Source organism: Dermacentor variabilis, chromosome 7 (assembly GCF_050947875.1).
Source record: "Dermacentor variabilis isolate Ectoservices chromosome 7, ASM5094787v1, whole genome shotgun sequence".
Lineage (NCBI taxonomy): Eukaryota > Metazoa > Arthropoda > Arachnida > Ixodida > Ixodidae > Dermacentor > Dermacentor variabilis.
In genome coordinates, this window is record NC_134574.1 from 109734391 (window position 1) to 109748998 (window position 14608).

The 14608-nt window shown below is 45.5% G+C and overlaps 1 protein-coding gene across 2 annotated transcripts in view; it reads right to left on the reverse strand.

The window, feature by feature from the left end:
• Dhc64C (dynein heavy chain, cytoplasmic) overlaps positions 1-14608 on the reverse strand; it is a 111745-nt gene that overhangs the window by 67561 nt on the left and 29576 nt on the right. For both annotated transcript variants that reach the window (XM_075698995.1, XM_075698994.1), the window contains 10 exons: positions 14386-14496; positions 13862-13981; positions 13179-13542; positions 11038-11183; positions 9499-9609; positions 8188-8397; positions 7037-7183; positions 4466-4632; positions 3791-3964; positions 2799-2964 (listed from right to left, as the gene is read on the reverse strand). In XM_075698995.1, coding sequence (XP_075555110.1) covers positions 2799-2964; positions 3791-3964; positions 4466-4632; positions 7037-7183; positions 8188-8397; positions 9499-9609; positions 11038-11183; positions 13179-13542; positions 13862-13981; positions 14386-14496 — 1716 coding nt within the window. The remainder of the gene's footprint in view (positions 1-2798; positions 2965-3790; positions 3965-4465; positions 4633-7036; positions 7184-8187; positions 8398-9498; positions 9610-11037; positions 11184-13178; positions 13543-13861; positions 13982-14385; positions 14497-14608) is intronic.

Genomic DNA, 14608 nt, shown 5'->3' on the forward strand with positions numbered 1-14608 from the left:
ACTGGACTACTCGTCTTCACTAGTGCTGCCGTCGTCATCGTTGCTGCGGTTCCACAGCGCGTCGTGGTCCAGCGAAATTTCAGATTTGGCAAACGACCGCACCAGGACATCTTGCAGAACAGCAGCCCACGCCAAATGCACCCAACCACACGCAGCCGTCAGGGAGGCTCTTTTGACAGGTCCGGTTGGCGTAATTTCGCAGTCTTCTGCCGCCAGCCACTCGTACTCACGGCGGAGCAGAACCTTAAAATTAAGGCGAAGGCCCGGGCTTGTTTCATGACCACGTCACACTTCACTGGCAGGGACCGATCACGCATTTCAGTGACGCTGCCGCAAGCTTAGCCTACAGCTCCGGAAAGCGTCCAGACTTCAGCACGTGGAAAATTTCTCACTTGCCGCCACAGGGTGAAAATTTCGCTTCGCTGCAGTCGCCACTCTCGCAACACCCGTTTAGAAACATCGAAATTGCGGCCCGCTGCGCAGTGATTTGTTTCTTCGGTGTAAAGGATGGCAGCCCTCTTGAACGCTGCTGTGAACGAGTGCCGAAAGATTAGTGGGCCTGCAGCACTCACGACGACTGGGGAAGCATAGAAGTAGCACGTAGCCGGCAGTCAAGTGGAGGGCGTCAAAAAGTTGGTCAAACCAATGCCAATGCCTTTAAACAGAGAAAGAGAAACCCGCGAACGGTGTCTGCTCTTCCATGAACTACCGACGCTCCCTGCAAGCACCGCCGTTCTAAGGGTGCCGCCGCAAATGGGAACAGCGGCGCTTCCATCAACTATCGACACCCCCATGAGTGTTGCATGCACTGTAAGACTCCAAAATGTTGAAAAACCCTTCCGAAAAGCGAACAAACACGCGGGATAGCGAAAAGATACGGGTAGGACCATAGAGCAAACGTAAAATTGTAACTACGTTGTAGCTCTCGTTGGTATCGCTTTTTTTTTGGCGGGGCCATGTTTTGGTTTCGATTGTAAGTCGACCCCCCAACTTCAGACTTTCAAATTTTAAAAAAGGGGTCGACTTACAATCGTGTAAATACGGTAGTATTCATGCCACCAGTAAATTTGTCATTACATTGGATATTATACCAGGCTTTCTTTATTAAGAAGCACAAATGGAGCATTAGGAACAATTAAGCAGTTTGTTTGCATACACAGGACTCTTTGGAGAGTGTGAATGATCCCTGTATAACCAGTCAGATTGAGCTCCATGAGAAACAGTCTGCTCTCTAGGTTAGTTATGCGGCGAAGCACACGAATGCCGCGAACGCAGCTTGCGACCCAACTTTCTTGGGGGAAAAGAAAATTTGTGCATTAGAATAGAGTAGACATCGCAATCAGACATTGTGAGCAGCCGTTATCGCTTGAAAATCTTTCTAGGGCAGGCCAACAATAATCCTTTTTGGCGGGAGATGGTTTGCATTCAACGCACTCACTGTCCCCAAAGCTCTGGCGATACAGGGGCTGCCAGTAAAGGGGTCACAATATTGGGGTCAATCTCTATTGGGGTCACAATAGGGGTCAGGCACGTGCACGCTGACTAGTGAAGTTCGAATTATCCAACGAAAGTCGCTTTTAGGATCGAACCAACTAAAGTTTGGGCCCATAGAAACGCATGGGCGCTGGCAGGAACCTTCGATTGAGATCGAGACGCTTTTGTTTTTTATGACTTTTTTATTACTTCTACTAGATTCTAAATTCTAATTCTAATTACTAAATTCAGCCAATTATGGAGTTCTTAATGCAAAATTTAAATATGTCATTACTTTTTGTGTAGCTGTTGTAGTTTTTGAGTTATGTGATGCACGATGGCAAAACATAGTCATCTTTGTGGGCACATTTTTATGCACTAAATTTTCTTAAAAAGCATCGTGCTGTAGCTTGTTTAGCTCTTTGTAGATCACAAAGTACCGATATCTAGCCAAACAGCGTGTACAATTACTGTAACAATGCAAAAAGGTTACAGCATTTCAACTAATTTTTTTTCTCGATTCCCTGAAACATAACTTTGTACTTTCGCAACTACTGCTGGGAAACATTGCAACTTCAAGTAGATATCAGCACTGTACATATCTTGAACAGTATGTATGCAAAATTTCGTTATTGTACAACAATTATAAATGTACAAGATTATTTTCGTGTGATTGTGAAAAAAAATTTGTTATAGTGTCCTAATCTTTTTTTTTTTTTTAGTTGCAGTAATTGTAGATACAGTTTGATAGATAAGGGCACTTAGCGGTCTACAAAGAGCTAAATAAACTATAGCAAAAAGCTTTTTGTGAAAATTTACTACACAATAAAGTGCCCACAAAATCGCTCTAGTTTGCCATTGCGTAGGAGATCATTTGAGAACTACGCGACTACACAGAAACTAATGACATATTTGAAATCTGCTTGTAATGCTCTTTAAGTGGATGGATTTTCAAATGTCTAGTACAAATATTTAGAAAATGTTTTTTCGAGGAAAGTCTTCCCTTAACCACAGTCGAACTACTGTATGTTCGAAAAGTGTCTGAAATGTTCGAAAAGTGTCCGAACAATTTTTGTGTTTACAGATGGCGACTATTCAATTCAGAGACCAAATCGAATAGGACGCTATTCAAGTTGTTATTCGAAAGCTTCAAATTTTGCACACCCCTACTGAACTGAAAGAAGTTAATTACCACCACGGCATCCTGGAAATATGCAAACGCAATTGGTTGGTAGAATTGGCGGTGTGCTCCCTATTGCGTTCTTAGGGTTGCCACCAACTATAGGATGGGCGCAAACTTTACACGCAAAGCAAGGAGGACGCACCTCTTCTCCCTCCTTGGAGGACAGTCCCGTGACCAGGGTGTTGTCCTCGTTGAGGACGATGGCGGCCACACCGGCAAACATCTTCTTGAAGTGCTTCTGCAGCCGCGGGATGTTCTTGCTGTTGCCGATGATCTCCAGCAAGTCCTCGTCACCCACAAAGTAGAATCTGCATGGGCAGGGTGGAGTCAGGATTTCCACAGGGGACTGGGCCCCTCACCAAGAATCGGACTGAGAAGCTGAACACCCAACGAAACGCCACCATTGTGTGAACATGGCTAACCTAGCACCACAATTTATTGTGTTCGTGCAAGGTTTCAGCGAGCTCACACAATTCTGAATGTAGAATCAACCTTTAATGGCGCCAAGTGGCCTTTTTGAGAACACTTATCCAAATGAAGTCCCTCAATTCCTCACAGATGGAAGAATGTGCCTACGTAGGTCTGTGGTACAGAAATATTAAGACGTTTATGGTAGCTTACCTACCGCTACGCCCGCCTGCAATGCCATGTGCAACACACAGACCACTTGTCTGCAACATGGCAGAACTAAACACAGAATGAATTCCCCGCGTCAGCGACACAGGATTACATGTTCCCACCAGTTCTTGGTTGCAAACATACCATTTCCAACGCAACACCTAATTATATTAATTTATTGATTAATGTATCAAAACTTGACATTGTTCATTCCAAAGTCTTCACCCTTGCAATTTGCATAACTATGTTAATTGGAATTAGAGCAGATGATGCCAAGCAGAACCTGAATTCTGTAGTGATTAACCACCACTTTTACTTTTTGTCATTGCTTCGCATCACATAGTACCACAGTTCACACCAGGAAGACCCAATCGGCAGAACAGTTGCTAATAAAATAATGACAAATGAAGAAAGTATAACACAACGGGAACATTTCGGCCATATTTTGTCAGCAGAATGCACTGCTAGTTGCCAGTGTTATCAGAGCCAATGCAACGGCCTCCCTTTTCTTTTTACCTGGGGAATGATGATCGTTCCCGCTCCAGGTATTCCCCGAGGGCCTTCTGGATCTTGCCAAGCAGGTCGGCGAGTCGCTCGAGGGAGCGCTGCACCCCCTGAATGTTGAGCACGTCCAGCACCAGGGGGCTCTTGCTCACTTTCTTCATCAGGGTCAGAAACTCCGAGCTGATGCTGCATGGCAGGAGGGGGGATAAAAGTAGGGCATGAGACAATGTCCCAAGAACAGAAGACAAGATCCAATCAACAGGGGCCGTATTCGCCATCACACTGCACATCCATGCAACCTTATAGATGCAAATAGCTGCATCAGTGTGCTTGCATCGAACCCTCGAGACAAAGCATGGCCGTACAGTTCAAACATCAAGTGTGAAATGATGCATAATCAATCATCACAGTAAACGCCTACACAGACGATCAAATGTGCACTTCATCTTGGGGGGTTCCCAAAGTGCACCAAGTCAAATCGGCCTATTGTATAAGCTTGCAGCTACACCTGCATTATGTGTTGTTAGGTCATCGAATAGCCACAATATTTAAGGATTCTTCAGCCACAAGAAGCACACGCATGCATAGCACTTATGCAAATATGGCATAAACAAGTAAAGCAGTCAGCACAGCATGTTTCTGCCTTGCGTCAAGTATCGCAATTGAGAAATGGTTTTACTGGCACACCTTGTGAAGCGAGAGGTCTCCATGGGCAGCAGTGTCTGGATGTCTGCGCTGCCCGAGAAGATGCCCTCCAGGTAGACCCAGCGTCGTTGCACGTCGATCCAGACGTCAAACAGGGCATTGATGCGGTTCAGCTTCTCCTCCCAGGCCAGAGCGTCTTCCTCAAATTCCTGCATCATTGACGTAAGCACACCGATTGTCGTCCAGAGCTCCAAAAAGCCAAAGGCATCCCAAATGTTTTAAAGGTGGCACTCCCATTCCTCGATCTCCATCTCTCAAAAGTGCTGCTAGATCTGATACTACTGATAATTTTATGATGCTATAGGAAATTACGATGTCCACGTACCTGTGCATGGATATCCGGCGAGAGATGCACCACACGGCAACATGCATGAAGTGGAGTTTGGGTTCGTGAGCGATCAGACGGCAACTACTGCAAACGCTTGTGTGCGAACATAAAGCTCAGAACTTAATTTGCAGAACACAGCCTATACCGACAGCGTTGTGGAGTCAAGGTTGCACACACCAACATCCTCGATTGCCACGAAATTCTGAACAAGTACTTCAATGACGCACAACAAAGACCAAAATCCCATAAAAATATTTTCTGCAGTGCCTTTGTATTGTAGAAATCTCATTTTTTCGGCCTGCCCAATTATTCAGACACTTTTTTGGACCTCGTCTGCGCCTGATAAATCCATGAGTGACTACTTTCCATACACAAGCGGCAATACACAAGCGTTGAATGTGAAGCATGCAACGCCGACAAGTGTTCCGAGCAAAGGCTTCTCCTTCACCTCAACAGCCTCTGTGCCTCCGCATTGCGCCTACTACCACGTGACATACAATGGACTGCCATTGGGGCTTGATTTTCCCCCCTGTTCGTCGTTCATTCGCTCAGCACCACTTTCGCCTTCGTATTACCTTCATTGCTATCCCAAGGCCCTCCTCTCGACAAGTGCGCTTAGTTGATTTGGTATAGTGTCGCCCCCTGCCAGATCTCCGTGTTATCATACATTTATGTTTTGTAGCAGTCCAGCTAGATGGCGCACCCCCCTTATGTCATGTGACGAGCTTGGACCAATCAGGAGGTGCCATCTGGCGAGTGGAGTCTTTTTTGGTAATAAACGGCCGCTAGCCGGCTCAGTCCTAGTCCGGTTTTCATCAGGAGCAGTTAGGTCTGCGTCTCCCTCTCTGCATCGGCGCTCGCCGCGCGTTCGCTGGGCACGGGCCCCCACTTGCCTGCCGCTGCCGACACAACAGTTGAGAAGCATGCTCGCTGCGTTGCTTGGTGGGATTTTCTGGAAACCCCAGTATAGCTGCTATTTCTTCTCACACGGCTGCACTATAAGCAGTATACGTATACATGGAGTTCTACGGGAAGGTAAACAGCAGGGGTGTGCAAATATTCAAAAATTTCAAATATATTTTTAATATTCGTATTCAATTCGAAAAGTGGGTATTAGAAAATTTTCCAATATTCGATTGTATACGAATATTCGAAGCAGATAGAATATATTGCTGGCTGTGCGGGAGAAAACATGGTTCTTAGCGTTTGTTTCTACCTAATCTAAGAATATGTATCTGATAGTGAGCCGAATATTGTGCTGTTGGCGAAATTCTGCCTGCAATGCATGTTTAGCCGCTGCACGTCAAAGCTTTGCGGGAAAGCCAGCCCCTCAGTAGCAAGAGGCAGAGGTTTGCGGACAGCGAGGGTGCACTCTTTTGCAACGGCCACCCCCGATCCGAGCTTATTGCTTGACAGCAAATGCGATGAGTGACAGCTGGTACAAGGCCAAATGCCTTTGAATTGACAGGCATTGATGCTGTACATAATAAGGCACAGGCTGGCAAGAACAGGCTGCTAATGGGAATTACTAAATTTTCCAAGTTAAAGTGAGCCAAATACACAATTTCTTAATACAACAGCTTACTACCCTAATTTTTTACTATTTACAATGTAACTGCAATGGTCTAACATGATAAAATAACCAAGCTTGCTAATAAAAGCATGTAGATATCATTATTCAATATTCCAAGTGATGTATTTGTATTCAATTCGTATGAGAAAATTTTGCTATTCGCGCACCTGTTGTGAACAGGAGTCAGAGAAGAGATGTTATAGTCAGTCCTGCACTACAAGCAGTTATGTTATAAATAGTATGAACTGTGTTTAAAACACATAATCTTGCACAGAGACTGTTCTATCTGAAACTAGACTTTTTACGCAGCCAAAAATTTCATTACTAGGCCTTTAATGCAGGCACTAAAGATATTATCCTGGCAAGCTTCAACATAAATCGCTTTGTTTTTTTTATTTCACACAATTGCAGTGCAACTGAAGAAAGGGTTAATTTTGTTAGCTAAAGCCACCAGGAAACACATGGTAAACACAAGGTTTTGACTTTAACAGAAGCATCCATCACAGCTACGTCATGTGCTTTCAAATGTTGGGCATAGTAGCTGCTAAGAAATAACTGAGCCACAAGTTTAAAAACAGCCTGCTCATTGAAAGAATGTGACAATAAATGGCAACAAATGCCAAAGCACTGCGCTTTACTGCGAAGAACTTGCCTTGTAGTAGGGCGACAGCTTCATGGCAGCGACCGAGTTGATGTGCTCCTTGACCTTGTTGAAGAGGTCGTCCCAGCCGCGGATGAGCCGGCACTTATTCTGGTAGTTGACCAGGTCCAGCTCATAGTTTTGCCAGGCTTCGCGCACCTACACAAGCGGCACCGCACGAGCCACAGGCTAATTAAGTGCACAACTATAGATCAAACTGGCAGCAAAGCATACACGTAACTGTACCGATGTCACAGCCAGGTGTTTTATAAAAGAAAAATGGGGTGCAACAACAACAACAAAAAAAAAAACAATAAAATAAAGGAAGCACACATTATGATCTGGAAATAAAATTACAGCCAAACTTTATCATTTTCAGCTAAGATTTCTTCTTGAGAAATTTGCATGGGTTTTCTAGTATCTTTGTGCTGCTTTCAGATCATCATCAGCCTGGTTACGCCCACTGCAGGGCAAAGGCCTCTCCTATACTTCTCCAACTACCCCGGTCATGTACTAATTATGGCCATGGTTAAAAGGTTAACAAAAAACCGGGGCACTTCGCCGACCAAATAAAGATTTAAAAGAAAAGAAGACGTTTCCATGTTTCATCCCGACCAGACGGGCTTCCGTCAAACACTGAACTTAATTATGGCCATGTTGTCCCTGCAAACTTCACCTCATCCACCCACCTAACTTTCTGCCGTCCCCTGCTACGCTTCCCTTCTCTTGGAATCCAGTTCGTAACCCTTAATGACCATCGGTTATCTTCCCTCCTCATTACATGGCCTACCCATGCCCATTTCTTTTTCTTGATTTCAACTAAGATGTTATTAACTCGTGTTTGTTCCCTCAACCAATCTGCTCTTTTCTTATCCCTTAACGTTACACCCATCATTCTTCTTTCCGTAGCTCGTTGCGTCGTCCTCAACTTAAGTAGAACCCTTTTCGTAAGCCTCCAGATGCTTTTTCGTAAGCTTTCAGATTGGCCACAATTATTACCTTTCACGAAAGTTCCTTCACCTCACAGAACTGATTTGCTCTTTTAGCACAGCCTTCAGCTGCACTGGACCCCCCCATTGGGATGCGACTGCCGGGTAACCCTGAATTGGACCAGGTATGCAAATCAGAGGGACGACAGAGATACATCACGAGCCCCACGGTACCTGCTTGAGGAACTCCTCGAGGGCCATCTCGCCCTGAGCCACCAGGATGACATCCTTGACGATGGCCTCGTTGCGCTGGAGGTCAATGTCCCACACCAGGCCCAGGGTCAGCTCGGAGAGGACCCAGCTGACACGGAGCTGACGCATCAGCTGCTTCCAGTGACGCTCCTTGAGGGCATCCGACTTCAGCTCCACAATGAGCAGGTTCACCTGCCATTGGCGAAGAGAGTGCATACTGACTGACCGACTGACCATGACCGATTGACCGATCCATCAATTGACTGACAAAGCGCAGCATCTTAGAAGCAAGAGGGCTATGATAGACACTGTAGTGGAGGACTTAGGCTAATGATGACTGCCTAGGATTCTTTAGCACACACCTAAATATAAGCACACAAATGTTTTTTGCATTTGTGCTCCATTGGAGCGAAACTATCATGACCTAGAATTGAATTAGAAGTACCATGCTCACCGGCAGAATGCCACCGGCTACAGACAAACCATTGCGCACAAGACTACACAAATGGCTCCGCACTAAACGCAGCATCCTTCATTTTAACCTCTTTAACAGCTCAAACGGTGTTTTGTGGCGAGTGCGTTTTTCGTTTTTCTGCAGGATGGGCAGGAAGAAGTGGTAAAGATTTATTTTACACATCAGCCTACCGGACACACCACTCGGGCTGCAGCACGAATATCTGAATCAAAGCTCAAAGCGAGTTAATACACTGGGGGCATTTAGGTCAGCCGTGCTTGATTTTCATAACACAACTTCATTCACATGCATTAGGCTCAAGTCCTAAAACCATACCTGCCTACTTGTTAATTTCAATATGTTTTCTTTAAAGCTTGTACCAATTAGATGCCTTTTTAGGAATAGATACGGCCTTTATTAATGATTTGCCTTTAGATATAGCCCCCAAGCAGCAGCAGCAGCAAACTTGTAACAGCAAAGACTGACAGGTAACACACTGTTTTTAAATAACCGACTGGTTCAGTGACTAAGCTGTTCCTGATCATTTTGCCTGCTTCAGGAGCTTTCCAGCATGAATTTGGCTCAAGCAAGTATTCCTCTTGCCTCGTTTCAGCATCATAAAACTTGAACAATTTCACGAACAAGATTTCATTTTTCGTAAAACTTGACACAACGTTTGTAAAATCGCAGGACAAGGCCAAATTCATAAAGTTCATGGAAAATAACAGGCACGTAAAACCAACGCGATCACCTGTAAGATCACAGGCTGTCAATTCGAGCCCGAAAGCCACCTATCACAAGTCAATGAAATAGTAAAGGTCTCAATGACAAGCACCAACCTTTGTGTATCCCATGAGCACCTTCTTGACGTACTCGTACGAGGCATACTGCCGCAGGCGTGCTGGCAGCTCCTTCAGCTGATTCAGCAGGCCATCCAGTTGTTGGCGCAGCTGAAGATGAAAAGAAAAAGAATATGACACAGCAGACCGTGAGAAAGTGGACCTCACAAGTGAACAGAGCAACAGCGGGACTTTCGGTGGCAATTTTATGCGCAACAAAGCGACATATCAACACACAGAAAACAATGGATGACAAGCTTCTAGACAAACACTAATGATCTAGCTCGACTTAATATTTTCCTTTAGCCTCCGTTCAAGTAACACAAAAACAGATTTCACTGACAAACAAATCGATAAAGCCGAAAGACTACATGGCACTTTCCAATGTTCACAGTGTCTCCCACATTCAGACATTCTGTGTCATTAGAAGTGTGTATCACCGACATTGTTTGATGTCAATGTGATAAAATGATACGGTAAAAATTTATGCCACCTTTTACAAGAACTGGTGTAAACAAAATAAAGCACTGGCATAGTACCACACTCACAAAAGAGGCAATTACGCTCAACACCAGTGACCCTAATTAGGTGTATACAAATATTCAAAACATTCAATTAAAGAAACAAATAATGCCCCATTTGAGTTGGCCTTCGAATTGACTGGTCCCTATCCATACATATGAATAGTTCTCTAATATTTATTGCTTGTTATTTTTTATTATTATTATTTTTTTAATATGAGGTTTTACCGTGCCAAAACCATGATCTGATTATGACGCACACCGTAGTGGGGGACTCCAGAAATTTGGACCACCAGGGGTTCCTTAAAGTGAACCTAAATCTAAGTACACAGGTGTTTTCCCATTTTGCCCTCATCGAAATGCGGCCGCCTTGGCCGGAATTCGATCCCACGACCTCGTGCTTAGCAGCCCAACATGACAGCCATCAAGCAACCGCGGCGGGTAGCTTTCTAATATTTAAGATCGCCTACCATGCATGCTCAAGCATAAAACTGCAGCAAAAGTACACAATAAACTTATCCCTGCGGCCATAGTAGACATAAAACAAGAGAAGTTTCGTAGTAGAGCACGCTACGTTGCTCAGAAAATCATACTTTTCCGGCTAAACCACCACCATTTGCTGTGATCAACGAGTCCAGATTACACGAATAAACTCCTCAGTTGATAATAATGCTCCATTTATGCTTTTAACAAACAATGTTTCATAATGCATAATGTGACAACAGAAACTTCCCTACGTAAATGTACTAGGATGTGAAGATCGTTTTCTATTAACGGTAAGAACGGCTGTTCATTACTCAAAATCTATTCGAAAAACCATTCGATATTTAGTTCAACGCACTTCCGACACTATTCCATTCGTATTCGATTCGGTTTCGAAAAGTGCAATTCGCACACCCGTGCCCACAATCTTTCGTGGCATTTGCACGAAGCAATACCACTTGCATCTCGCAAGATGCCCGAGCGCACGTTGTGCCTTCGCAAAGCTCTCAACACCCGGGAAAAGAAAGAGGCGCACCTTGCGTGCTTGCACCGACAGCCAGGGCTGCTCCTTCATCTGGTCGATCTGGTCCCAGATCTTGGCCAGCTCTGACCAGACGCCCTTCAGGTCTTGCAGCTCTTCCAGGGCCACATGGAGCCGCTCGTCACCGGGAGAGACCACGCCTGGAGAAGGAAGGGGGGGGGGGGGGGGACAAAAAGACCACAGTGGAGGCGGGACGCAAGATGAATGCATATGCTAGCGCCGATTCCCAAACGTAGTAAGCCCTATTTAGTTCCAGTAGATGAGCTCAGCATGCCCACACAATTCGCACGCCCTCTACCATCGAAAAAGCCGGGCTCGTCCAAGGAAAAAAGTCCCAATTTCTCTGACCACAGGCAATTTGAGCACGTCCACGTGTCTAGTTTCCTCTTTTATGTACAGATGGCACTACGATTCCATTAAGTACTTGGCAGAAATGTTTTAAACGTTATTGACAAGGAAAATGGTAGTGGCGGCCAAGCAGAGAAACTGGCTATCGCCCAAGCTTAGATAAATTTTTTGGGTGCCTACTCTCCAGTAAAAAATATCCCTTGAATGTATTTCTTTAGTGAAAACTTGGTAGAAACATTTTTAACATTACAAACAGGGAAAATGGTGGCAGCAACGTGTGGAGAAGCCAGGTTTCTCCTACACCTAAATAAATTCTCTGTACATTCTCCAGTAAAATATATTGCTTTGAATGCATTTCCTGTGTATATTTATTGTGCCGATTCCATAAAGCACTAAGAATATCGGTAATGTGGGAATGCTTTTTCAAAAATAATTCTGGAGGTAAACAGTTAACTCGAACTCTGATGTCTCGAAATATCGGTTAAGTCGAAATTTTTCCAGCCACGGCGTCCACCCATGTGTTTTTCACTCATCTCAAAAACTTCTTGCGCCAAAACTCCAGATATCTAGAAATCTCGACTAAGAAAATCCCAGGGAGCGGGCAACGGGGCAACACCAGCAGCGTCACATGCAGTCGCATTCCCTGCAACGCCAGCTGACACTGCCAGACACTGAGCCGCACTCCCCGCTTATCTTTACCCCTTATTCTTGTCTATCATTCCTCGCCGTACTTGCTCAACTGCTTGCTGGCACTTCACTGTGGCCTCACACAGCAGCGGTGAGCTGGGAGTCGAAGACTTTTTTCCCTCCCTCTCATTTAGGATGCTTTCAGTGACTCATCAATACGGTCGTGGCACATCAATCATGACCTTGAGCATGACTATCAGCACTCGAGCAGGTGTGATTAGCCCATGCACAGCGCCCTAAAGAAGCCAGCATGCGAGCCCACAGCGTTTCAGCGAGATAGCGGCTTGGTAAGGATGCTCACTTTATTGTCAGGCAACGGTGAGCCGCAAATGGTGAGTCACTCGAGAGTGGCTGCTAAGGCAAGACAATCACACCCTTCTGCAGTTTAGTTTCGGTTTTTGAAGTGAAAGTGTCTAGAACTCATAACAATGCAGAAAGTAGCCTCTGTCAGCTTTCTGGATGTCTGGTGCCAGTTATGCTCCGATGACTGGCTTCAAATATTGCCTTAGAAACAATCGTCTTGACTCTGTACCAAGCACACTGTCTTGGTTCAGTGCCAGTAAAGCTGTTGCCTGTGGATGCCGATGCGTCCGGTGCTGGTGCACGTGAAAGCAACTGAGAATATTACTGGCAGCATTTTGGAAAGGCTCCATGTGGTCAATGTGCAGCCAGTGGGCTTTTATTATGCTGATTTCGCTTATTTTGAAACTACGCTTACTTCCATTATATATATATATAATGGAAGTAAGCGTAGTTTCAAAATAAGCGAAATCAGCATAATAAAAGCCCACTGGCTGCATATATATATATATATATATATATAAGTTTTGTTTCTACAGCTTCAAGTTAACAGGGGTTTATAATAAAAGAACATTTTTGCATTCCATGCCCTTTGGGATGCCACTGGGGTTGAGCCTGCGACCTCAAGTTCAAAAACGTGATGCCGTAGCCCCTGCGCTACCGCAGTAAGTACTCACAGTCATGGCAATGGCCTTTTAAGCGCAGTTGCCACGTAGTATGAACTTAAGGAGCACGCAGCTGGCCAACAATCCCTCATATGCTACCCGACAGACTGATAAGTGTCGGGGTGGGAAGCTTACCGGGCTCCTGCAGTTCGAGAGCCTCCTTAGCCTTGACCAGGTTCTCGCGGTCCTCCTTCAGGCGGCTGAACTTGGACTCGAAGATGGCCAGCTGGCTGGTGGCCTCCGAGGGCTTGAGGGATCCCTGGACGGGCTTGCTCTTCTCCCAGTCGGCGAGGAAGTCGGCGGTGCGGGCCTCGACAGCCCGGTCCTCGGCCACCACCTTCATCTGCAGGCTGGCCACCTGGGATGAGATGGCCGTGTCCTTGCGGCGCATCATCTCGGTGAAGGCCGACCACTCGCCCTCCACGTTGTCCACGTGCAGCCACCAGTTGGGGAACTGGAAGCGCTGCCGCTCCAGGATGCGTTGGCCCTCCTTGTACAGCTGCAGCACAAATTAAAAAAAAATAATAACAAATAAGAAGCGGAGAGGAGAGGGCGCAGTTTTACACAGTTAGGGGCAGTTCTGATCTCCGGCACAACCACATGAATGAACTCCTGGGATTGCGTAATTTAAGTATGCTTCTCATTATCTATGCTTCTGGGGGCCCTCCATCATTGAGTGGCGAAACACCAAGCCTTCATTATTAACAGTATCCACCCCTTCTCCCAACATATAGTGAAATATGAATAGATTCTAAAAGGAAGGAACGATTACATAACACAACCCCAAGATGACTAACACATTCTGTTTTATGACTTACCTCAACCTGCTGTTCCCAAGACTTCATCTTGCGCTTCAGCGACTGGACATAGGTGATGAAGGACACCGCGTCTGACGTGCTTGCTGTGTCGATGGACTGTTGCTCCAGCTCGCTTCGTGACTGCAGGAAATGGGACAGTGAGCAACATTTACGAGATCACTGCACAAAGGTCTTGCACAGAAGTTGAACTGCATTCGACCCGGCCAAACACTGCTAGCCTGTTGAGCATCTCTGGATTGCTGGAAGCCTAGATCCTGCCCAAGACCCTTCATTTATGTAAGACTTCCTTAGACTAATACACACGAAATAACAGATCTAGCCACGCTCAAAACCAGTACAACTTTGGCAGGCAATGAGTGCCTTCAAGAGCTCATTGTGCAGAAAAATGGCACAAAATTTAAGGACACGTATTGAGCAATAAATGGCTACTATTGTCCAGCTATCGTGTTCTCTTGAATCTATGCCAGCAATCACTCATAAGCGAGAAAAGAGACGCTGCGGCAAGACAGGTAAGCAAAGCTCACCTTGGAGACAGTGGTGTGGAACTGGGCCATGTCGTTGCCAAGGAGCTGGCCGAACTTGCCAAGCACCTCTTTGTGCCATGAATCGTACTTCAAGGTCACCTTGGACTGCACCTGAAGTACCAAAAGCAGCACCAAGAATGAAGTCAAGAAAGCAGCAATGGAACACTGGAGAAATAGCTTCTGTAGCAAAGAGTATTGTGCAATGCTTTTGTGAGTGCACACA